At 37.0% G+C, this 22,896-nt stretch overlaps 1 protein-coding gene across 4 annotated transcripts in view; it reads left to right on the top strand.

Annotated features, from left to right (window-relative positions):
- The window catches only part of ARHGAP24 (Rho GTPase activating protein 24), a 526,450-nt gene that overhangs the window by 433,330 nt on the left and 70,224 nt on the right, over window positions 1–22,896 (top strand). For 3 of the 4 annotated variants that reach the window (XM_030915931.1, XM_030915930.1, XM_030915932.1), the window contains one exon: window positions 17,143–17,265. In XM_030915931.1, coding sequence (XP_030771791.1) covers window positions 17,143–17,265 — 123 coding nt within the window. Of the gene's footprint in view, window positions 1–17,142; window positions 17,266–20,782; window positions 21,731–22,896 lie in introns of those variants that run through there. The other variant, XM_010370608.2, reaches the window with a different exon arrangement.

Here is a 22,896-nt window from a genome sequence, read left to right as displayed (position 1 = left end):
AGACATTTATTAAAAGTTTTCACTCTTCTCATGGAAAATAGTGAAAAACCTATGATAAATATTTCAGAATTATGGCAACCACTGTAGCATACAAAGTACACATTATAGATTTTTCCAACATAATTAAACCCACCACTCACATTAGGAAGCTGTTTGTAACACTCTGTTGTTCCTTGTAGTCAAATAAACGGGGTCACCCATGTCATATGGCTGGAGATGGTGTGCTTACTTGGCGGAAATGGGGTTGAAAAAGAAGGTACTAGTTAGGGTTGATAATAGTCAAATGAAAAAGGCCAGGATCAGTCACAGTGATACTGAAGCTTAAAGCAAAAGAAAAAATCAGTAATAGTGATTCCATCTTAATTCTGATATTTTGCTCATTATGAATTTTCTGTGATAACTTGTTTTTAACATTATAAAAATATTATTTATCTTGATTACTGAGTATTTTGGTGCTATTGAATTTTGTACTATCCTAGCTTTAGTTTTACAAGCTAACATAAACTAAGAACAAAAGATGCCTGAAAATTATAGTGAAACAAAAATCACCATATTGACCCATGTTTCATATAAATAAATAATAGATCTCCAAATTTCATCATTACTAGCTTTTAAGATTTTTTTCAATAATCATAAGATTAGGCAGTGTAGTTATTAGCATCATGGAAGTCAGTAATAGGTTGACTTATGAACAGAATTACATGAAGAGAGGGATGAAAGACAAAAAGAAGAGATCTTTTTATATTTAAACAGGAGCTCATATCTTAGGCAGATTCCTCTCACTTGTTAGTTCACTCTATTTTTAATCAGGGAGACATTTTCATTATTTCTATTTTAAAGAAGGGAGAAAGTTTAAATTCTGGTAGAAGGGAAGACATTAGTAAAAATGGAGCTGACTATGGAAGGAACTAATTGATTCGTTTCATCTTTGTTAGAAACAAAATGAATGGAAAAATAATCTGATTTACACGAAATCTTGCTTGCTCAGCCATCTAGCTATGAAATAAGGACTCCACCTCAGCTGAACTCTGAGCTCCCATATCAGAGTTTCAAATGCTGTTTTCCCCTTTGTAGTTGTTAATATGTTCCTAGTGTTAGTATGTTTCTAGGTTCCAAGAAAAGGGAAAGCCCTCCTGTGGTCACCTTATCATTTGACTTTCCTGTAACTGCCAACTTAAGAATAAATAGCCAAACAGATCTAGTTCATTTTATTTAAAATTTTATATTTATTAAAATGTTCAAATATATTTTTCTTATCTGAATCACTTTACAAAACCTAAGTAGACCTATCCACAGGAAAAGACGTATTGTCTTGATATTTATCAGGGATTATGCACTTCATCCTCTTTTTGAAATTGATTTCTTGAATGACTTCAACATGACACATTTTCTCTTTTTGGTTAGCTCCTCTGCAAATGCATTATTGGATACATTTTCTCTTTTAGGTTAGCTCCTCTGCAAATAAATTATTGGCTGATACATAATTACCAGCAACGGTGCACACATGTGTGAGCATCTGTGTGTATGTGTGTACATATGTGCTTGTATGTGTATGTGTGTATGTGTGTTTTACTACCCAGAATGAACTTGCTTATATTGGGATTAGAAATTGGAGATTTATATGCTTGTTTATTCCCTCATTAGACAGTAGATTACCTATGGATAAGAATTGTGTCTTAATTATCATTGTATCCATGGCTCTCAATTAGTTTGGTGCCTGCCAATATAGTGTTGTTTAAGATGAACTCATCCCAAAAATGATGCCTTGCTGCTACTCTCCCTGTATTGCGGATCCTCTAATAGTGGAGAGTTACTTGTGAGCAGTGAGCCTGGAAAAAGGTGGCAATATACAGGAAGAGCAAAATAAGATTCAGAAAAAGGGGCAAAAGAGAATTCTTTTGGCAACTCTCTCAGAGCTTGGACATAAGCTGGAGGAAGTTCAGAGCAGGTGGAAACCAACTCAACTGGAAAAAGCTACACTGCAGAAGAGACACTTGAGCTAGGTCTTCAAGCACACTAATCCTCACATGTGCTCGTATTCCTCTCCCCATCTACACCACCATCTCGACTTTAGGACTATTTATCAAAACACTTTTCAAGTTCCCCTGCTTTCAGAACATCCTCCCTGATTACATAAGTCAATATTTATTTTCCATTTTCTTAACAGATGATACTTCTTAGCTCTATATCATAAATGATATTGTAATTTTTAAACATAAGACTACAACAGTACAGTTTTAGCCACCTGCAAATGATTATTGGGAGTCACAGTTTTAAGGAGGAAATTCAGATTTTTATCCACTTAATATTATCTAAAATTAGTATACAAGCATTTGTATTAAGAAGCAGATACAGGTTAACATTCTTTATAGGAACTTCTATGTCTACAGTCAGTTTGGAAATAACCTGTGGCCTTCTGGACTCCACTCCTTTTGTAGGGTCTTAAAATACTTGTAATTGGAATGAGTGAGACCCATTAGAATTAAGTGAGACCCCCTAATTCTAGACATAGATTGAAGAATTAACAGGGTGAACATTATTTTCAACATATGTTGAAGGAAGAGTTTACTTGATGAAATCATAGTTGATTTGAAATATGTTTATATCAAATGAGTTAAGAAAATATCCCCAAGTATCCTTAGGTGTGGAAGTGATAATGGTCCTGAAATACTAATATTTTTCTCCATACTAGGTATTTGAAACATTATACAAATGTTGTGTGTTCTATGAAGCAGCGTGCCTTTATCTAAATGGCGGAGTTTGAATTCCAGTCCCATAAGACAAATTTCACATACTGCTCTCCCACACGTATGCACTGGAGCTTACAAAATCCAGAAAATTCAGACATAAACTGTGGGAGACAAAGCACAATGGACAGTTAAGCTGTTTTGATTACAAGCCAATTGTCATTGCTTAAGATAAAAAAATTTAAACCCAAATTAGAGTTTTTCTTATTTTTACACTACTACAATAATCACTAGTTGTCATTCATTGGGGGAATAGTTTAGTTTTGTGCTATCTATCATAGTTTTTTATTTCAAAATATCAGTTCTTTTGTGTATACCAAATCGCATTCTCTAAAATTGCTGCTATGTAAAAGTGGGTAATTAACATCCATAGCAATTAACACTAAGAGATACTGTATGAAGAAAGTTGTTCCAGATAAAGTTGCCAATGATCTCTTATTCAGTAAATATTGAAACTCGTTTAAAAATAAAAATAGTAAAATTTAACTTTGAAAATCATTTGAGTTTAACCACCTTCCTTCCTTATTTTGCCCACAGGTAGAGTTGTAAAGAAAACTGCTCAATGCTATTTTACTTTCTTTCAATGATTCTTTTCTAGATGTTTTCTGTGTTTTTAAAGTAACGTACTTTGGGGTGAAATCAATTATATGGATTGTCAAACCTTATTAAAGATCCTGAGAAGAGTGAGAATTTTTTTGCATAGCTTTAAAAAAACTATGGATGAGTCTTTAAACCTCATCTCTCCTAAATTATCAGTTTTTCCCTCTCCAATGAGTAATTCCCATGAACATATAAACGTTCTTTAATATTTCTCATTTTAAACCTCCTTGTACCACAACTCACCCATCCAGCCATTGCTGCCCCTATTTCTCCACTCCTTAATACATTAAAATGCCTGAAAGATTTGTTTGGACTGGCCCTTTCTGTTTGTTTCCCTCCGTAATCTTACGAACACATTCCAGGCAGAATTTCATTTGTGCTGATCTGGTAGATTGAAACAGCTCTTGCAAGGTTGTTCAAAAGACTTCCTCATTCCCTAATCCAGTTATCTACATGTTGCCTAATCTAATGACCTCCATTTTCCCTAATCTAGTAGTCTATATTCATACACTTTTCATCTTGTTTACTTCTCAATAGCATTTGACTTGTTGATCGTCATTTTCATTCAGCCTCTCTTGTTTCTTTTTTTGGCTTACTAAATTTTCTTCAACATAGCTACAGTATTATCTGGGGACCTCATTAGGTCCCTGTCTTTAAATATCATCTCATTAGTGACTTCCAAATGTATGCCTTTAGTCTAGACCTCTCCCCTAAACTCCAGCCTTTGTTTTATTCACTGTTGTATCCTCAGAACTAGAATAGTGACTGGCATAACAACAGGTGTTCAATAAATTTATTGAATAAAAGAATGAATGCTCTGCTTTACCTCCTAGAGTTCTTGTAAAAACCAAATGAATCAAAGGATATAAAAGTAATTTGTAAACTATAGATCACCCAGCAACTGTCATCTGATATTATGAGTCTTGCAGATTTGTAATATTAATAAACAATAAAATGAGTAAGATCTGAGGGAATTTTAAAAATGGATTTGAAGATTTTAATCCAGATTTCAAAAGTGGCACATCTCTCTGAATTCAGTGTCCTATTTAACTCATCAAACTCTGGGCATCAGGCAAAGAGGCATAATGAATCTGTATTCCAATGCAAAGAGAAATACCTTAATGTTTGCTTTGATATAAGTATGGTATCTTTAATGCATGAGGCTCACACATTTGCCAGACTCAGTTATCTCAACTTGAATGACATGTCCTTGCAGAACTAGTTGCAGGGTTAATCATTTACAATGCAAATAGGCAATTAGATAAGTTATATGATCCATAGCTTTAAAGCTTAGTACTTTCTGGCTGAGTGGCTGTCACTGAAAGAATAAGACATGAATATAAGCTAATAAGATGAGTGTGGTTGAAATACATGAATTCAAATATTTATAGCCTCTACCTGCTATAGCGAATTATTTTACAAGAGTAGTGGTTCTTAATCTTTCTGATGCATCAGAATCACCCAGCAGGCATCTTGAAAGCACAGATTGCTGGAGCCCATTGACAGTTTGGTTCAGTTAGTGTGGAATGAGGTCCAAGAATTCCCATTTCTACCAAGTTTCCAGGTACTGCTGAGGTTATTTGCTGTCATCTTAGACATACAGACTGAAGTTTTCATCACAGTTTGAGTAACCCTGCAATAGGGGGTTTATCACCATGTTTACAGGGAGTATAAAGTTCAATATAATTTCACATTTATTCCTCTATATGAAGAATCTTTGTCCCTTTATCAACATAATTGAGACCTTCTTGTTTTTAACTTTCATGACCATTAGGAATTCCTATACTTCTCACCAATTTTCCTCAGTATTCAAGTCAACCATACTGTTAGGGGACATCCTGACAGAATATGCCTTTAGTTTTAGGTTCATTTGTAAGTCAACAGACTCCCTGTCTTGCTCCTAAAGAAGTGATATTCCATTTGCTACATGTTGTGGATTATTGCATCAGGATTTGCTTTCTCTTGTAATTCTACTCTGTATCAGCATTGGTGGAGTAACACTGATCTGAATATAAATACCATCTCTCATAGCAGCCTTCCTTCTACGTCAATCAGATATTTTGAATTCACGCATCTCCCAACCTATACTAAACTAAATTAGAAGAGCACATAAATTCTAGACACTTTGGCTCTGCCAAGAAAATGTTCTACCTTTATTTCTTGGAAGATTCTATCAGAAGAATGTAATTACATGCTGTGAAGGAAGTAACTAGATTCTGAACCTCTGACAAAAGTGAAAGTCAGAATATACTGTTGGACTTAAATTGAGATCCTGTTAACTTCCCAGTGCAATCTGGGAAACAAGTATTCAAAACATAATAAATTATATCATTCTTATCTTTGATATGCTCAGCACAAATAGCACACTTTCGAAGGAGTAAGTCCAAGAAATGTGAAAGATAGTGAAATATAAACTTAGCCTATTTGAGATTTTAAGTTTCATGAATCACTGAAAAATAAATGTACCACAATTATACTTTTTTAAAAACATGACCAAAATAAAAGTCAATATTTACTTGAAAGATAAATCAGTCATCACTTTCTTATTTATTTAGTTATTTATACTTTAAGTTCTGGGATACATGTGCAGAACGTGCAGGTTTGTTACATAGGTAAACACGTGCCATGGTGGTTTGCTGCACCCATTAACCTGTCATCTACATTAGGTATTTCTCCTAATGCTATCCCTCCTCTAGCCCCTCATGCCCCAACAGTCCCCAGTGTGTGATGTTACCCTCCCTGTATTCATGTTCTCATTGTTCAACTTCCACTTATGAGTGAGAACATGTGGTGTTTGATTTTCTGTTCCTGTGTTAGTTTGCTGAGAATGATGTTCCAGCTTCATCTAGGTCCCTGCAAAGCACAGGAACTCAACCTTTTTATGGGTGCATATTATTCCATGGTGTATATGTGCCACATTTTCTTAATCCAGTCTATCATTGATGGGCATTTGGGTTGGTTCCAAGTCTTTCCTACTGTGAATAGTGCTTCAATAAACATACGTGTGCACGTGTCTTTATAGGAGAATGATTTATAATGCTTTGGGTATATACCCAGTAATGGGGTTGCTGGGTCAAATGGCATTTCTGGTTCTAGATCCTGGAGGAATTGCCACACTGTCTTCCACAAAGGTTGAACTAATTTACACTCCCACCAACAGTGTAAAATTGTTCCTATTTCTCTACATCCTCTCCAGCATCTGTTGTTTCCTGACTTTTAATGATCGCCATTCTAACTGGTGTGAGATGATATCTCATTGTGGTTTTGATTTGCATTTCTCTAATGACCAGTGATGATGAGTGTCTTTCATATGTTTGTTGCCTGCATAAATGTCTTCTTTTGGGAAGTGTCTGTTCATGTCCTTTGCTCACTTTTTTGATAGGTTTTTTTTTTTTTTCTTGTAAGTTTATTTAAGTTTCTTGTAGTTTCTGAATATTAGCCCTTCATCAGATGGATAGATTGCAAAAATTTTCTCCCATTCTGTAGGTTGCCTGTTCACTCTGATGACAGGTTCTTCTGCTGTGCAGAAACTCTTTAGTTTAATTAGATCCCATTTGTCAATTTTTGCGTTTGTTACAATTGCTTCTGTTGTTTTAGTCAGGAAGCCTACCTATGTCCTGAATGATATTGCCTGGTTTTTTTTTGAGACGGAGTCTTGCTCTGCCGCCCAGGCTGGAGTGCAGTGGCCAGATCTCAGCTCACTGCAAGCTCTGCCTCCTGGGTTCACGCCATTCTCCTGCCTCAGCCTCCCGAGTAGCTGGGACTACAGGCGCCAGCCACGTCACCCGGCTAGTTTTTTGTATTTTTAGTAGAGACGGGGTTTCACCATGTTAGCCCGGATGGTCTCGGTCTCCTGACCTCGTGATCCGCCCGTCTCGGCCTCCCAAAGTGCTGGGATTACAGGCTTGAGCCACCGCGCCCGGCCTTGCCTAGGTTTTCTTCCAGGGTTTTTATGGTTTTAGGTCTTATGTTTAAGTCTTTAATCCATCTTGAGTTAATTTTTGTATAAGGTATAAGAAAGGGGTCCAGTTTCAGTTTTCTGCATATGGCTAACCAGTTTTACCAACACAATTTATTAAATAGGGAATCCTTTGCCCATTGCTTGTTTTTGTCAGGTTTGTCAAAGATCAGATGGTTGTAGATGTGAGGCATTATTTCTGAGGCCTCTGTTCTGTTCCATTGGTCTATATATCTGTTTGGTACCAGTACCATGCTGTTTTGGTTACTGTAGCCTTGTAGTATAGTTTGAAGTCAGATAGCATGATGTCTCCAGCTTTGTTCTTTTTGCTTAGGATTGTCTTGGCTATATGAGCTCTTTTTTGGCTCCATATGAAATTTAAAGTAGTTTTTTTTCTAATTCTGTGCAGAAAGTCAATAATAGCTTGATGGGGATAGCATTGAGTCTGTAAATTACTTTGGAAAGTGTGGCCATTTTCACGACACTAATTCTTCCTATCCATGAGCATGGAATGTTTTTCCATTTGTTTGTGTCCTCTCTTAATTCCTTGAGCAGTGGTTTGTAGTTCTCCTTGAAGAAGTCCTTCACATCCCTTGTAAGTTGGATTCTTAGGTATTTTATTCTCTTCATAGAAATTGTGAATGGGCGTTCACCCATGATTTGGCTCTCTGTTTGTTTATTATTGATGTATAGGAATGCTTGTGATATTTTTTTACATTGGTTTTGCATCCTGAGACTTTGCTGAAGTTACTTATCAGCTTAAAGAGATTTTGGGCTGAGGCAATAAGGTTTTCTAAATATACAATCATGTCATCCACAAACAGAGATAATTTGACTTCCTCTTTTCCTATGTGAATGCCCTTTATTTCTTTCTCTGCCCTTTGCCTGATTACCCTAGCCAGAACTTCCAATACTATGCTGAATAGAAGTGGTGAGAGAGGGCATCCTTGTCTTGTGCTGGTTTTCAAAGGGAATGCTTCCAGCTTTTTCCCATTCAGTATGATATTGGCTGTGGGTCTGTCATAAATAGCTCTTATTTTTTGAGATATGTTCCATCAATACCTAGTGTATTGAGAGTTTTTAGCATGAAGGGGTGTTGAATTTTATTGAAGGCCTTTTCTGCATCCATTGAGATAATCATGTGGTTTGTGTCATTGATTCTGTTCATGTGATGGGTTATGTTTATTGATTTACATATGTTGAACCAGCCTTGCATCCCAGGGATGAAGCCAACTTGATTGTGGTGGATAAGCTTTTTGATGTGCTACTGGATTCAGTTTGCCAGTATTTTGTTGAGGAATTTCGCATCAATGTTCATCAGGGATATTGGCCTGAAATTTTGTGTATATGGGTGTGTCTGTCTCTGACAGGTTGTGGTAACAGGATGATGCTTGCCTCATAAATAGTTAGGGAGGAGTCCCTCTTTTTCTGTTGTTTGGAATAGTTGCAGAAGGAAGGGTACCAGCTCCTCTTTGTACCTGTGGTATAATTTGACTGTGAGTCTGTCTGGTCCTGGGCTTTTTTTGGTTGATAGGCTATTCATTACTACCTCATTTTCAAAACTTGTTATTGATCTATTCAGAGATTTGAATTCTTTCTGGCTTAGTCTTGGGAGGGTGTATGTGTCCATACAAATGAATATTTATTCATTTCTTCTGGATTTTCTAGTTTATTGCATAAAGGTATTTATAGTATTCTCTGATGGTAGTTTGTATTTCTATGGGGTCAGTGGTGATATCCCCTTTATCATTTTTTATTGTGTCTATTTGATTCTTCTTTCTTTTCTTCTTTGTTAATCTGGGAGCAGTCTATCTATTTTGTTGATCTTTTCAAAGAAACAACTCCTGGATTTATTGATTTTTTGAAGGGTTTTTCATGTTTCTATCTCCTTCAGTTCTGCTCTGATCTTAGTTATCTCCTGTCTTTTGCTAGCTTTTGAATTTGTTTGCCCTTTCCTCTCTCATTCTTTTCATTGTGATGTTAGCATGTTGATTTTAGATGATTCCCACTTTCTCCTGTGGGCATTTGGTACTATAAATTTCCCTCTAAATGCTACTTTTTATCTATGTCCCAGAGATTCTGGTACGTTTTGTTTTTGTTCTCACTGGTTTCAAAGAACTTATTTATTTCTGCCTTAATTTTGTTATGTACTCAGTAGCCATTCAGGAGCAAGTTGTTCAGTTTCCATGTAGTTGTGTGGTTTTGAGGGAGTTTCTTAATCCTGAATTCTAATTTGATTGCACTGTGTTCTGGGAGACTGTTTGTTATGATTTATGTTCTTTTGCACTTGCTGAGGAGTGTTTGACTTCCAATTATGTGGTTGATTTTAAAATAAGTGTGATGTGGTGCTGAGAAGAATGTATATTCTGTTGATTTGGAGTGGAGAGTTCTGTAGATATGTATTAGGTCCGCTTGGTCCAAAGCTGAGTTCAAGTCCTGAATATCCTTGTTAATTTTCTGTCTCATTGATCTGTCTAATATTGACAGTGGGGTGTTAAAGTCTCCTACTATTATTGTGTAGCAGTCTAAGTCTCTTTGTAGGTCTCTAAAAACTTGCTTTATGAATCTAGGTGCTCCTGTATTGGATGCATATATATTTATGATAGTTGGCTCTTCTTGTTTCATTGATCCCTTTACCATTATGTAATGCCCTGCTTTGTCTTTTTTGATCTTTGTTGGTTTAAAGTCTGTTTAATTTGAGACTAGGATTGCAACTACTTCCTTTTGCTTTCCACTTGCTTGTTAAATATTCCTCTATCCCTTTATTTTGAGCCTATGTGTATCTTTGCACATGAGATGGGTCTCTGAATACAACACACCAATGGGTCTTGACTCTATCCAGTTTGCCAGTCTGTGTCTTTTAATTGTGGCATTTAGCCCGTTTAGATTTAAGGTTAATATTGTTATGTGTGAATTTGATCCTACCATTATGATGCTAGCTGGTTATTTTGCCCATTAATTGATGCGGTTTCTTCATAGTGTCAATGGTCTTTACAATTTGGTATGCTTTTGCAGTGGCTGGTACCAGTTTTTCCTTTCCATAGTTAGTGCTTCCTTCAGGAGCTCTTGTAAGGTAGGCCTGGTGGTGACAAAATCTCTCAGCATTTGCTTATCTGTAAAGGATTTTATTTCTTCTTCGCTTATGAAGCGATTATCTTGCCTTGGCCTCCCGAAGTTCTGGGATTACAGGCATGAGCCACCATGGCTGGCTCAATACGTGTGTGTGTGTGTGTGTGTGTGTGTGTGTGTGTGTGTGACTGAGTCTCACTCTGTCACCTAGGCTGGAGTACAGTGGCATGATCTCGGCTCACTGCAACCTCCACCTCCTGGGTTCAAGTGATTCTCATGCCTCAGCCTCCTGAGTAGCTGGGATTACAGGCAGGTGCCACCACATCCGGCTAACTTTTGTATTTTCAGTAGAGACAGGGTTTCACCATGTTGTTCGGGCTGGTCTCAAACTTCTAACCCCAAATGATCCACCCACCTTGGCCTCCCAAAGTGCTGGGATTACAGGCATAAACCACCATGCCCAGCCCTGAGCCACTGTGCCCAGCACTATACTTTTTATATGCATGTATTTGTGTTTTCAGTTTGAGCAAGGCAGAATTTTTACTTACTGTTCCCATTTTAGACATTTTCACAGTAAAGTTTGAGGAAAGGCAAGTCAGTAGTAATTTGTAGAATGTAGAATTTTGAAGTCAGTTCTTTATATATCTATAACCAAAGAGACAGACTCTCAACAAATCATTTCCAAATTTAATTTTTAGAAACTAATTATAATTAATAAATACCAATTAATCTATAACTGGTTAATAAGTATTCATTTATAGCTACTTTGAACATAAACTTAAGCTAGTTGCATATTATAGAATAATTTCTTCTTACAAACAGATTATGACATAGTAGAGGATATAAGAAATATGTAAAACAGTATTATAGTATGTACTGAGGAAATCAAAATGTAGAATTAATTTTATAACAATTGAAGATAACATTTAGTAATATGTTTGTTATGTGGTACTGACTACAAATGAAATGATAATTACTGTCACTGGGACCTTAATTAATTCTGAGTTTTTGGTTTACAGATTTTTAAATATTCAAATATATTATTGTAGAAAAATACATTTTGTCAACTTTTCCATTGACAAAATGCATTGAAATTTTATCATGCTGATATTTTTGAAATTACCCTTCAGGAAGAAATACTTGTAAAAAAAAATCACTTAACAAATAATACCAAAACTCTTCAATTTTCAGGTAGTAAAATCTCTATATATGAAAAACTTAAATACAGTATTGAATGTGAGGACAATTTGTTCTCCAGCTTTATTTTGTGAATCATGTGCTATTTTATGATTTTTGTTGTTATTTATTAAGAAGTGGCAGTATCCATAGATGCCTGTAATTTGTTGCTTGTGCTCCACATAACTCTGCTTGTTTTTCAAGTATCGGTCACCATAAAAGGGAAGAAATATTTTTCCTCTCAGTAATTTCCCACTGATATACTTCAGAATTTACTTTTATTCTTGCAATTTATCATTACAGTTCCACTACAAATAAAGTCCCAGACTAAGTTTGGGGAAAGTAATACTTAATACTTAAAAAAAAAAAATGAGATCTTATAGCTGTATGACTGAAAATTATTAACTCTATTTAGAAGATTAAAATATTTTTCTATAGTCTATAATAAAATGGATAGCACAATAGTCTAGTTTTCAACTGATTTGCGGTTGGGAATGAGGAAACAGTTCACCCTTGAAGTTACAACATTTTTTTCTATTGATTTCTTTACCCTACCTTTTAATTTTTGATTATGCATTTCTTAGTCTGTTAAATTCATTAAGCTTTTCTTAATCTAACTTTAATTTTTGTGAAAGTTGATCATGTCAAGCATCTATTTGAGAGGATCTATTTTATTTTTAAGAAAGAAAAATTTATGTCAAATCCAAATAGAATATCTCAATAAAATGTACAAATATCTTCAATTAGATATAAACAAGTAAAATTGAATGATGTGGTCAACTTAGTTAACAAAATCATAAATGCTTGATGTGTTAACAGTAGCACTAAAGCATTGCTACCAACAAGAGTTAACATCTAAAAGTTGTATACTACTTTCTGACATGTGTTCTTTAAAAAGTGAACAAATCTAGTGTCATTTAAAGTAGTATTATTTAAAAGATTACAACTGCATAAGATACTTATGTCCATGCAGAAATGAAGAAAGTAGAATGTATGCTCGTTCACATAACATGAATATAATGTGATATAATACACACACATATTACAATTGGATTGAAGATTGGGAAACTCTCACCACTCCAGTGATAATTAGATCTCAACATTGCTTTTTAAAATTTCACCCCTTGAAAGAATTTTTTATTCAAAATGGTTAAAGGGATCATTAAGTCCCATAAAGGGCTAAGAAAGAGAGTGAATCTTGAGCCACATGATTGAAAGTCAAAATTCTGAGTTTATTCATTTATCAAATCATGTCTTTGGTAGGTTATTTTTAAGCCCCTTCAACTTGCAAGGTAGTGCCAGGCTCTTAGAACCAAGGGGTTATGCATTAGAACAGATGGCACTTTCAGTTAGAAATCACCTATTTTTAGTACAGAGTATGTAGTTCATATCTATAGAAATTATATCTATAAAATTGTTTAGTCACACCTTTAGTAATAAGTCTATATTTACACGAAGAATCATACAAGAAGTTTTTCTAAATCATGCCCCACCCCTTGCTATTAAAATGAGGAATGAAGATCTAGATCCATAGATGAAATTCACAGATGGGATTTTGTATCTGTGATTGGCAGTCTAAATGAGATTCAGTGTCAGACACGCAGCACCATTGGCAGAGATAAAGCATCAAATGAAAAGTCAGGGGATAATGGCCAGTTGTGCATATCATTATTTTTCTTCTGCTTTCAGGCAGATACACACTGTAGTGGCTGCCACTCACTCTAATTACTAGGCCTGGAGTGACACAGCAGTATATTGCTCTCTGAATTGCTAAGCATCCTTCAGGCAAAGACAATAATTACAATATTCTGATTTCAAAATGATAATATTTTGGGCTCAATACTGTGGTATAAGAGGATCAGAATACAAAATTAATTTTTAGAACTGCACGATGCCAAATGAAGCATCTTTTTATTGTGCCATTTAGTTACTTCTACCACTTATATGTCATACAGTTATGTACATGCATATTAATGTACTGTATATTTACATGTGCAGTATGTAATTTTAATGTGTATTGGTGTGCATATGTGTATCAAGAAAAATAATGCTTTTAGACCATCCCTGTTACTATTGACTAATTGTTCTCTCTTATTAGATGTAATATCTCTGGGATCGATTTATTTACTTTTTGCATAGGTAAGGGTGAGAGACAATTAAATGACATAAATTTAATATTTACAACATTTCTACTTTTGCCTAACATAGTGCTAGTATTTTTATGTACTTTATTTTGTTGAATTCTCACAAAAATTGACTAAGTATGTATAATTATTTATAAAGCATGATCAAGATGACTGAGTTTCAGACTCCTTCCTTATACCATACACAAAAATCAACTCCAGAGGGATTAAAAACTTAAATGTAAAACTCAAAACTATAAAAACCCTCGAAGACAACCTAGGCAATACCATTCAGGACATAGGCACAGGTGAAGATTTCATGATGAAAATGCCAAAAGCAATTGCAAGGAAAGCAAATATTGACAAATGGGATCTAATTAAACCAAAGAGCTTCTGCATAGCAAAGGAAACTACCAACAGAGTGAACAGATAGCCTACAGAATGGGAGAAAATTTTTGCATGCATCTGACAAAGTTCCAATATCCGGCATCTATGAGGAACTTAAACAATTCACAAGAAAAAAACAACCCCATTAAAAAGTGGTCAAAGGACATGAACAGACACTTTTCAAAAGAAGACATACATGTGGCAAACAATCATATGAAAAAAAACTCAACACCACTGATCATTAGAGAAATGCAAATCAAAACCACAGTAAGATGCCATCCCACACCAGTCAGAATGGCTATTATTAAAAATTCAAAAAATGATAATAACAAATGCTGGCAAGGTTGTGGAGAAACTTATACACTGTTGGTGGGCATATAAATTAGTTCAACACATCAAAGACAGTGTGTTGATTTCTCAAAGACCTAAAGACAGAAATACCATCTGACTGAGCAGTCCCATTACTGGGTGTATACCCAAAGGAATATAAAGCAGTCTGTTATGAAGATACATGCACACATATGTCCATTTCAACATTATTCACAATAGTGAAGACATGGAATCAACCCAAATGCCCATCAAATGACAGACTGGATAAAGAAAATGTGTTACACGTACACCACAGAACACTATATAGCCATTAAAAAAAGAACAAGATCATGTTCTTTGCAGGGACATGAATGGAGCTGAAGGCCATTATCCTTAGCAAACTACCACAGGAACAGAAAACCAAACACTGCGTGATCTCACTTATAAGTGGGAGCTAAATAATGAGAACACATGGGCAAATAGAGGAGAACAACACACACTGACTGGGGACTATCAGAGGGTGGAGGGTGGAAGGATGGAGAAAATCAGGAAAAATAATGGGTACTAGGCTTAATACCTGGATGATGAAATAATCTCTACAACAAATCCCCATGACATAAGTTTATCTGTGTAACAAACCTGAACATGTATCCCTGAACTTAAAATAAAAGTTTTTTTTTTTTTTTTTTTTTTAAATCACTGAGTTTCCAGAAGTCACATAACTCCCTGGAAGTCAAACAGCTAATATAAGATAAAACTGTGATTCTAGGTGGGTTTTCTTTGACTTCTAAATCTATGATTTTTCAGATACAAGTTGTTTAAAGCAGAGGGCCCCAACCCCTGGGCCACACAGCAGGAGGTGAGCCAAGGGCAAGTGAACCGTTACTGCCTGAGCTCCCCCTCCTGTCAGATCAGTGTCAGCGTTAGATTCTCATAGGAGCAAACCCTATTGTGAACTGCTCCTGTGAGGGATCTAGGCTGCCCGCTCCTTATGAGAATCGAACTAGCGCCTGATGATCTAAGGTGGAGCAGTTTCATTCCGAAACGATCCCCACCACCAGCCCATTTGTGGAAACAATGTCTTCCACAAAACTGGGTCCCTGGCACCAAAAAGGTTGGGGATCACTGATGATCAACCTAGAGTGGAACTAGACATGTAAAAGAATCACTGTTTCCTTAGTAGTGAGATGTTTGCTATAATATGAGGAGGCTAGTTTTGTTTATTCAAAAGATTTGTCAACATTAGAAAACCTATTTAATATATTTTTTGAGTCCTTCCTGTTCCCATTTAGTTGTATTAAAATGTAATGCACCAATACTGGTTGTTCAACTGGTTGGCTTAAAGTTACTGCACTTCTCTGACTTTTCACCTGTTTCAAAAATTTATATCAATGCTAGAATAGTTGTCCTTCTAAACCTAGAGCATTCATATAGAATTTAGAGGTCACAAACTCTAATGCCTGTAACTTTCAGAATTATGTGTGAACCATATTGAGTGTGAAATAACAGAGAACGTGGTGCCTGCTGTAAACTGGAACCTGCAAGTTCCTTGTAAAAGTATTTAGATCCACTTACAAACAAACAACATCTTAACCAAACGAAACACTCAGATATGAATTAATTCAACCCAAGGGATCAAGTATACAACATTGCATGAAAATTAAATGTTGATAGATATTTGAGTACCTTAGAAGTTAGTATATTAACATATTATCAGGATCCCGTTAAGTATTATTCTATTTCTTTAATTATTCCTTCTGTGAGCACCACTATTTTCAAAGACAGTGAAGGGGTGCAGGCTCTGATACTTGTCTTCAGAAATACTCCTTTAAACATAAAAGGTATAACGAAACCATGCCTCAAGACCTCTCAAGGTCAAATATGGTTATCCCTGTTTTGCAAGTGGGAAAATTAACTCACCGGGGAAACTTAAATGTGCTATAAAAGACTTCTAAGAAATTCAATTACATGCTTTGGAAGTCTAGCACTTCAAAGTTGATATTAGAGATTATAAAGGTTTTAAAGTTCATGAGTTGTTCTCTGGGGCAAAATACTAGAGAAACCATCAAGGTTTTGCAGAGGCACTGCCAGAGTTTCCTAAAGCTCACCCTCAGGTGCGAGAGCCATCGGGGGTGTTGATCTGGCCTTTGTGACTGTCCAGGCATGTCTTCTTCTTCCCTGCCTCCTCTTTGTTTGCCTTCCTGAAGTTGTGATCTCAGGGGATGAGGTTCCTCTTCCAGAAGAGAGGCATAAAGAAGAACCTCTGGGTAAAAGTCGTTGCAGAGGTGGCTCTTTACTCTTTCCTGTGACTCCCATATCCAATCACGATGTCCTGGTGGCCTCTGTGTGTGCACTATGCCGAGCTCAGACTGTTTCATGCTTGCTTCAAATGAAAGGCCAAGCTCTGTGGACCACTTTTCCGTCTTCTCTGTCTTTCATTTTGTTCTTGCTATTTCTCCCTGTTCAGCAGCTTCGAGTGAATAGATTGGATTATGAATTGATGCAGACCTATGGGTTGTTGCTAGGACAAAAAACCCAGGGTTTATTTAGAAAATGACATTTGTTCTCCAGCTTTCTCCTGAAAACATAGGAGTCTCTCCTTTTTAAAATTTTTCTTTCCACTCAGAAACCATGGTAAATATTTCAATTCATTGGGTAGAACTTAGTATGGGCTGTCTTAGGCATAGTCTTTGTTTCAGGGGTTCCTCTGGAGGCTGATGATGAGGAATCTCTGGATGCAACCTCAGCTGCATGTGTTACTGTGTTTTCACAGGAGGCGATCGAGATCGGATGACAGCAAATCATGAGAGCTACCTCCTCATGGCAAGCACCCAGAATGATATGGAAGACTGGGTGAAGTCCATCCGCCGAGTCATATGGGGACCTTTCGGAGGAGGTGAGTGTACTTTAAAATCATGGAAAAACAGGTAGACCAAACCTGTTCATCCCATTCCCCCAGCTAATGCTGCTATTAGCTCCTGTATTCAAAGGGGTGAATGTTAAAATAAATTGTAAATTGTTCAACATTATTTTTAGACATATATCTTTGAAAATCCTGCAGGTTTAATTTAGATCATGTATCATTAATGACAAACCTTCTTCTGTGAATATGTTGAATGATAAAAATGGGTGGGTTTTTTTTTAGTTTTGCATTTTCCCATGTTACCAACAATACACAGTTATGGGATTCACACTTTAAAGCTAGATTAGTTAAGAACATCTAGATATGAAGTGAGAAATTTATGACTAGTGGTTCTGGAAGATATCCCAGCCCCCAAATGCTCAATTGTATCAAAGAGGAATGCCACAACTTTTGATAATAATCGGATGATTACTGGAGTAAAAACATGCTTCAGATCAGTTAAGTGTTTGTAAATTTGAAAGTAAGTTTTTAAAAGGTTTGAGTTAACACCAGATTGAGAATGCACCATGTCAAGAATGAGCTAAAAAGATGCTATGAATAGAACTAAACAAAGGAAGAAAAGATTAAAGATGTGGTCTTGGTATGCCAAAAAATAGAAAACAGAATCATATAAACAGAAAACTTATCTAATGAAAATGAGCAAATGGATCAAAAAAAAGCACAAAATTATTTATCTACAACCACAGTATATTTCCAAGAACATAATGCCTAATTTTTATATGGTGATGTAGTGAAAAATAAATTGTATTGGGTCAAATTTACACTTTATAAACAATTACAATCCTTATATTTATTTTCCATTCTTTTGTATATTGTCAGCACCCTGAATTGAGACAGTGATTTTTTTTATCTCTAAACATATCAGATGCTTCTTAGGCTGACTGACCATTTTATATTTTAAAACAACTTCAGAAGTTTAGTTTTAAAAGTTGGTAAGTTGAAGTTAAAATAGTAAAGATTCATTGAAAACATGATATTTTACTAGATTAACAGCACGTGTTTGTAAAGTGTCTATGTTTTAACAGTATCTTCTGTTAGGGAAAGGGAAGGTTCCTAACCAGGATGACCATTCATTCCAATTTCCTTAGTAAGAGCGGTTTACAACTTTTGTCCCAGGCTAATTACTGATCTTGCTACCTTTCACTCCCACGGTGTTCGAGTTTGGATGACAACACATACAGTTACCTTATTCATAACCCAAAATGGCTAGCAAGTGACTATGTAAAATACTTGAAAACACCAGCTGAATCCCCACTCCAGTACCTTAGCAGAGGATTCCTCATAGTTATGCAGTAAGGAGTTCCCCTTTATCCATGGTTTCAGTTACCACTGGTCAATGGCAGTCTGAAAATATTAAATGGAAAATTCCAGAAATAAACAATTCATAAGATTTAAGTCGCACATTGTTTTTAGTAGCATGATGCAATCTCGTGCTGTCCTTCCCAGGATGTGAATCATCCAATTGTCCAGTACATTCACGCTGCACACACTACCTGCTGCCCATTAGTAGCCATCTCAGTGATCAGATTGACTGTCACAGTATCACAGTGCTTGTGTTCAAGAAAATCTTGTTTTACTTAATAACTGACCCGAAGTGCAAGAGCAGCTAATATTGGCAATTTTGATATGCCTGCCTGCCTGCCTTCCTTCCTTCCTTCTTTCCTCCTCCTTCCCTCCTTCCCTCCCTTCCTTTCTTGTTTATTTTTATACTGGGTTTCTGTTCAATTGTTTTTGAGGCAATTTTTATGAAAGTGTCTAGTCCATAATCTGAGATCTGAGGAGAGTGATAATTCATTAATAGTGATTTTGTTTTTCGTTTTTGTTGTTGTTGTTGTTGTTGTGGTTGTTGTTGTTTTTTGAGATGAAGTCTCCTTCGATTGCCCATGCTGGAGTGCAATGGCACAATCTCGGCTCACTGCAACCTCTGCCTCCCTGGTTTCAGTGATTTTCCTGCCTCAGCCTCCCCAGTAGCTGATATTATAGTCGCCTGCCACTACACCCAGCTAATTTTTTTTGTATTTTTAGTGGCGATGGGGTTTCACCATGTTGACCAGGCTGGTCTCAACCTCCTGACCTTAGGTGACCCACCCGCCTCAGCCTCCCAGAGTGCTGGGATTACAGGTGTGAGCCATCGCACCCAGCCCAGTGGTTCTTGTAGCTCTGATTGCTTAGCTACTGATTGTTAGCTCTGATGGTTAGCTACTACCAAAATCAGATCTTTCCCGTATATTTCTGCCTCCTAATGAAAAGAGTTGATTCAGAGACCCAGCAAGGCAGTAAGAATACTATTTGTTAATAATCCTTATGATGAACAATTGGCATGTAGGCAAACAGAGGTTAATTAAGAGGTAACGTGTTCTTGCTTAGCCACAGACCAAGTGCACAATCTTGGATGTGTACTTTTACCTCCCTTACCTTTGGTTTTACTCACTTGTGAAATAAGAAAATTAGAGGAAAAAAATGCTTTCACTTCCTAGCTCCAAAATCCTGTGCTACAGGAGTTCTTTGTAGATCAGTGCTCAGGTCAGTGGATTTTTCTGTTGGCTGAAGTGCTTGAAGGGCAGCACTATTTCTCTTGGTGGTGCTGAGTTACACTTTGTGGTTCTTTATTTTCTTAGCAGTGTGCTGTGACACAGAAGGTAAAATACCATTTGAACAACAGGGCAGAACTAAAGAATAATAATCCTTTCAATGACAAAAGATTACCTACATGGGCATGCTAGTCAGAGTAATGATGTTTTTAATGGAAGAATCTTTTTAACACTCCTCATGGTCTTGTAAAGCTTCTGCCGAATGTCTGGGAAGGAACACAGTGGCCTTGGGGGTCAGTTGGGGTTAAGGCACTAACATCCAAATCAGTTCATGAAACAGCCAGGTGGATGAATGATTAACCCAGCAAGTAAATTGTTCAGTGAGTAGGACTGAGAGGCTTGGTGGACATGGGGGCTGGGGTGCAGAAGGTATGTGCAAGAGCATGGAAGAATGTTGAAAACAGAATTGGTTTGCAAACCATGCCTGGATAAACATATATGTGTGTGTAAATACACCCACACAAATACGTGTTGATGTGTTTACAGCTTTACCCACAGACTCTTTGCCACTGGATTTTAAATACTTTTCTGTTTTAGGGACACACACATACACATGTATAAATACGTTTTCAGGGTATGCATGTTAAATCAGTGCTCACAAATGAATTCACTTACAAATGATTTGGGAAAAAAGTAAAACTTGTATGGGAAGAGAATAAACGCAGGTGTGAAGGGGCAAAAAGTTTACCCCCTGGGGGTTGGTTTGGTGCCCTGTGATTTCTGGAGGGGCTGAGCCAGGCAGTTGTAAAAGTGTTTTACAAGACAAGAGCTGGGAAGTCAACACAAAGTCAAAAGAAAAAGAAAGGGGTTCACACCGCAGCGTGGCATTCTCCCTCCTCCCCTCATCCTGTTGTGACTGCACCTGCTGCATGTGACCGGCGGGCACTGGAAGCAGCCACAGCCACACAGCCTTGGTGAGGAGCCACCGCAGCCCTGCCAGCTCCCTCCCAGCTCTCATTGAGAAAAGGGGAGACGGAGCAGGAGGAGGGGGAGGAGACGCTCCTTGCAAAGCTGCCTCCCCCTGAAGATCCAAGGAGCCTCTTGGAATGGGCACTCGACTGTTCTGACGTGGTGATTTCCTCAGGAGTTTGAAGACAGAAAGGAAAGGGGAGAAGCCTGCAGAGAGCATCAAAGGATGAGGGGTGCTATAAAAGGAGCAGGGGAGTCCTTTGAAAGAAATCTATCATGCACTGAAATGCTTTCTGGAGTAGGTGCCATTATTTTCCTCCCCTCTTGCTCAGATGAAAGGAGCCAGCAAGGACAGTCCTGAAATTTTCCTCAGGGGACTTTTTGTCATTGTTCCTCTTTCCTCTTGCACAGGGCTATTTGCTGACCTTTCCAGAGGAATCTCAGTCCAGCTGAGAAGACAGTTCTTAATAAAAACAAAAAAATACAAAAACCAATTCCTGCTGTTTGAATGAGAATGGTAGCTTGCTTGCTGCAGTTCTTTTCCTGTGACATTTTGGAATGTCTGCAGAAACTAAAGAAAAAAAAAAAAACCTTAAAAACTCCCTGGATTAGGCAAGAGAAAAGGAAGTTTTTTTGCTAAAAAGGAATAAATGAGAGGTGGTAACTTATCCCTAAGCCAGGACCTGGATGATCAAAACCTTCAAGTTCTAGGAATCAGCACTTCAAAAATAACAAATAAACAAGCATGAGGAGTGACTGTGGGGTTTCGCTCAGAGGCAGGTTTTAAAGGAAGCCAAAACTGGGTTCAGAACTTCGGGCCTGTATGACGCCTGAAGACTGGAATTCTGGGGGGCGCCCCGCTGGTGCCTTAGCCTCAACTCCTTTCATCCCTAAAACTACGTACAGAAGAATCAAACGGTGTTTTAGTTTTCGGAAAGGTAGGTAGATGATATGATCATGTCCTTTTTGTAAATACAAATAATATTCATATTCTCTTAGGCTTTAAGGTCTGTTTATGCTCAGATAAAATGGGAGTTTGGAAACCAAGAGCTTAGGACTGTACAAGAGTGATTTGTGTGTGTGTCCTTGCTTGTCTATACTTATTTTCTGAGGTTCATTTAAATCTGTGTATTATTGTCTGTGAATAGGTGGGGTAGGTGGGGCTTAAAGAATAGTGATCCTATGGGGATCACCTTGACTGACAGGGTCCTAAGCAAGTTGGGCTGACCGCCCTCAGAGGAGGGACCAGAGTGATCTTGGGCCCTTCCTAGACCCGAATCAAGCAACCACGTTCTGACCCCTCAAAACAGGGCCCTCGCAAATCCCTGTGCTGTGTCCCCGTCACCTTGGTTTTGATTCTGGCTGCCTGTGCTTGCCTCGCCTCCCCTGTTGAGAAAAATTTGATAATCAAATTATCCGGGCTGACCCATTTTCAAGAGGCTTTCAGCCATATTGATGAATATTTGCTGGGAATAGGAGTCACCCTGACTTTTCAAATATATCGCAAGGCGGCACTGGGAGAGGGCAAAGATAAAAACTATCAGGAACCGGGGTGGGAACATAGAACAACTTACGATCAATAAAAGAAACTAAGACATTTCTGAATTGACTTATTTTGGGGGAATTAGAGAATACAAAATAGGTAAAATAAAATGTTTTCAGGAAAGGCTTATGGATCAAAATATTTAAAAATATCTTTTTGCTTTAAGATAAGGACAATTAAGTGGAATGGCTGTTTAAATAGAAGCTAAGTAATTATAATGTTAATGACATGTACAGTAAACTAATAATTTAGCCAGGCCCTGAGTTGAATGACATCTAGGGTTGTTTTTCTCCCCCACACCCTTTTTTTTTGATTTGCCACCCATTTGTTAATCTTCCCTACTTAGCAACTAACAAAAAGTAAAACAAAAATAAGAAAAATCAAAATTACAAAATATGGTGGAAACTTTTTTTTTAAGGAAACTATTATTCCTGCAGAGTGTTTTCCTTTGCGTACCTAAGACGTGGTGACAATCACCGTCATATATTATCAGCAAGGAATTCAGGTGTTAATTTACATTCCTATCTCATCCACAAAGATAATTAAATGAGAGATGCATGT

The sequence above is a fragment of the Rhinopithecus roxellana genome, chromosome 2 (assembly GCF_007565055.1).
Source record: "Rhinopithecus roxellana isolate Shanxi Qingling chromosome 2, ASM756505v1, whole genome shotgun sequence".
Taxonomy (NCBI): Eukaryota; Metazoa; Chordata; class Mammalia; order Primates; family Cercopithecidae; genus Rhinopithecus; species Rhinopithecus roxellana.
This window is presented reverse-complemented; position numbering and strand designations above follow the sequence as displayed.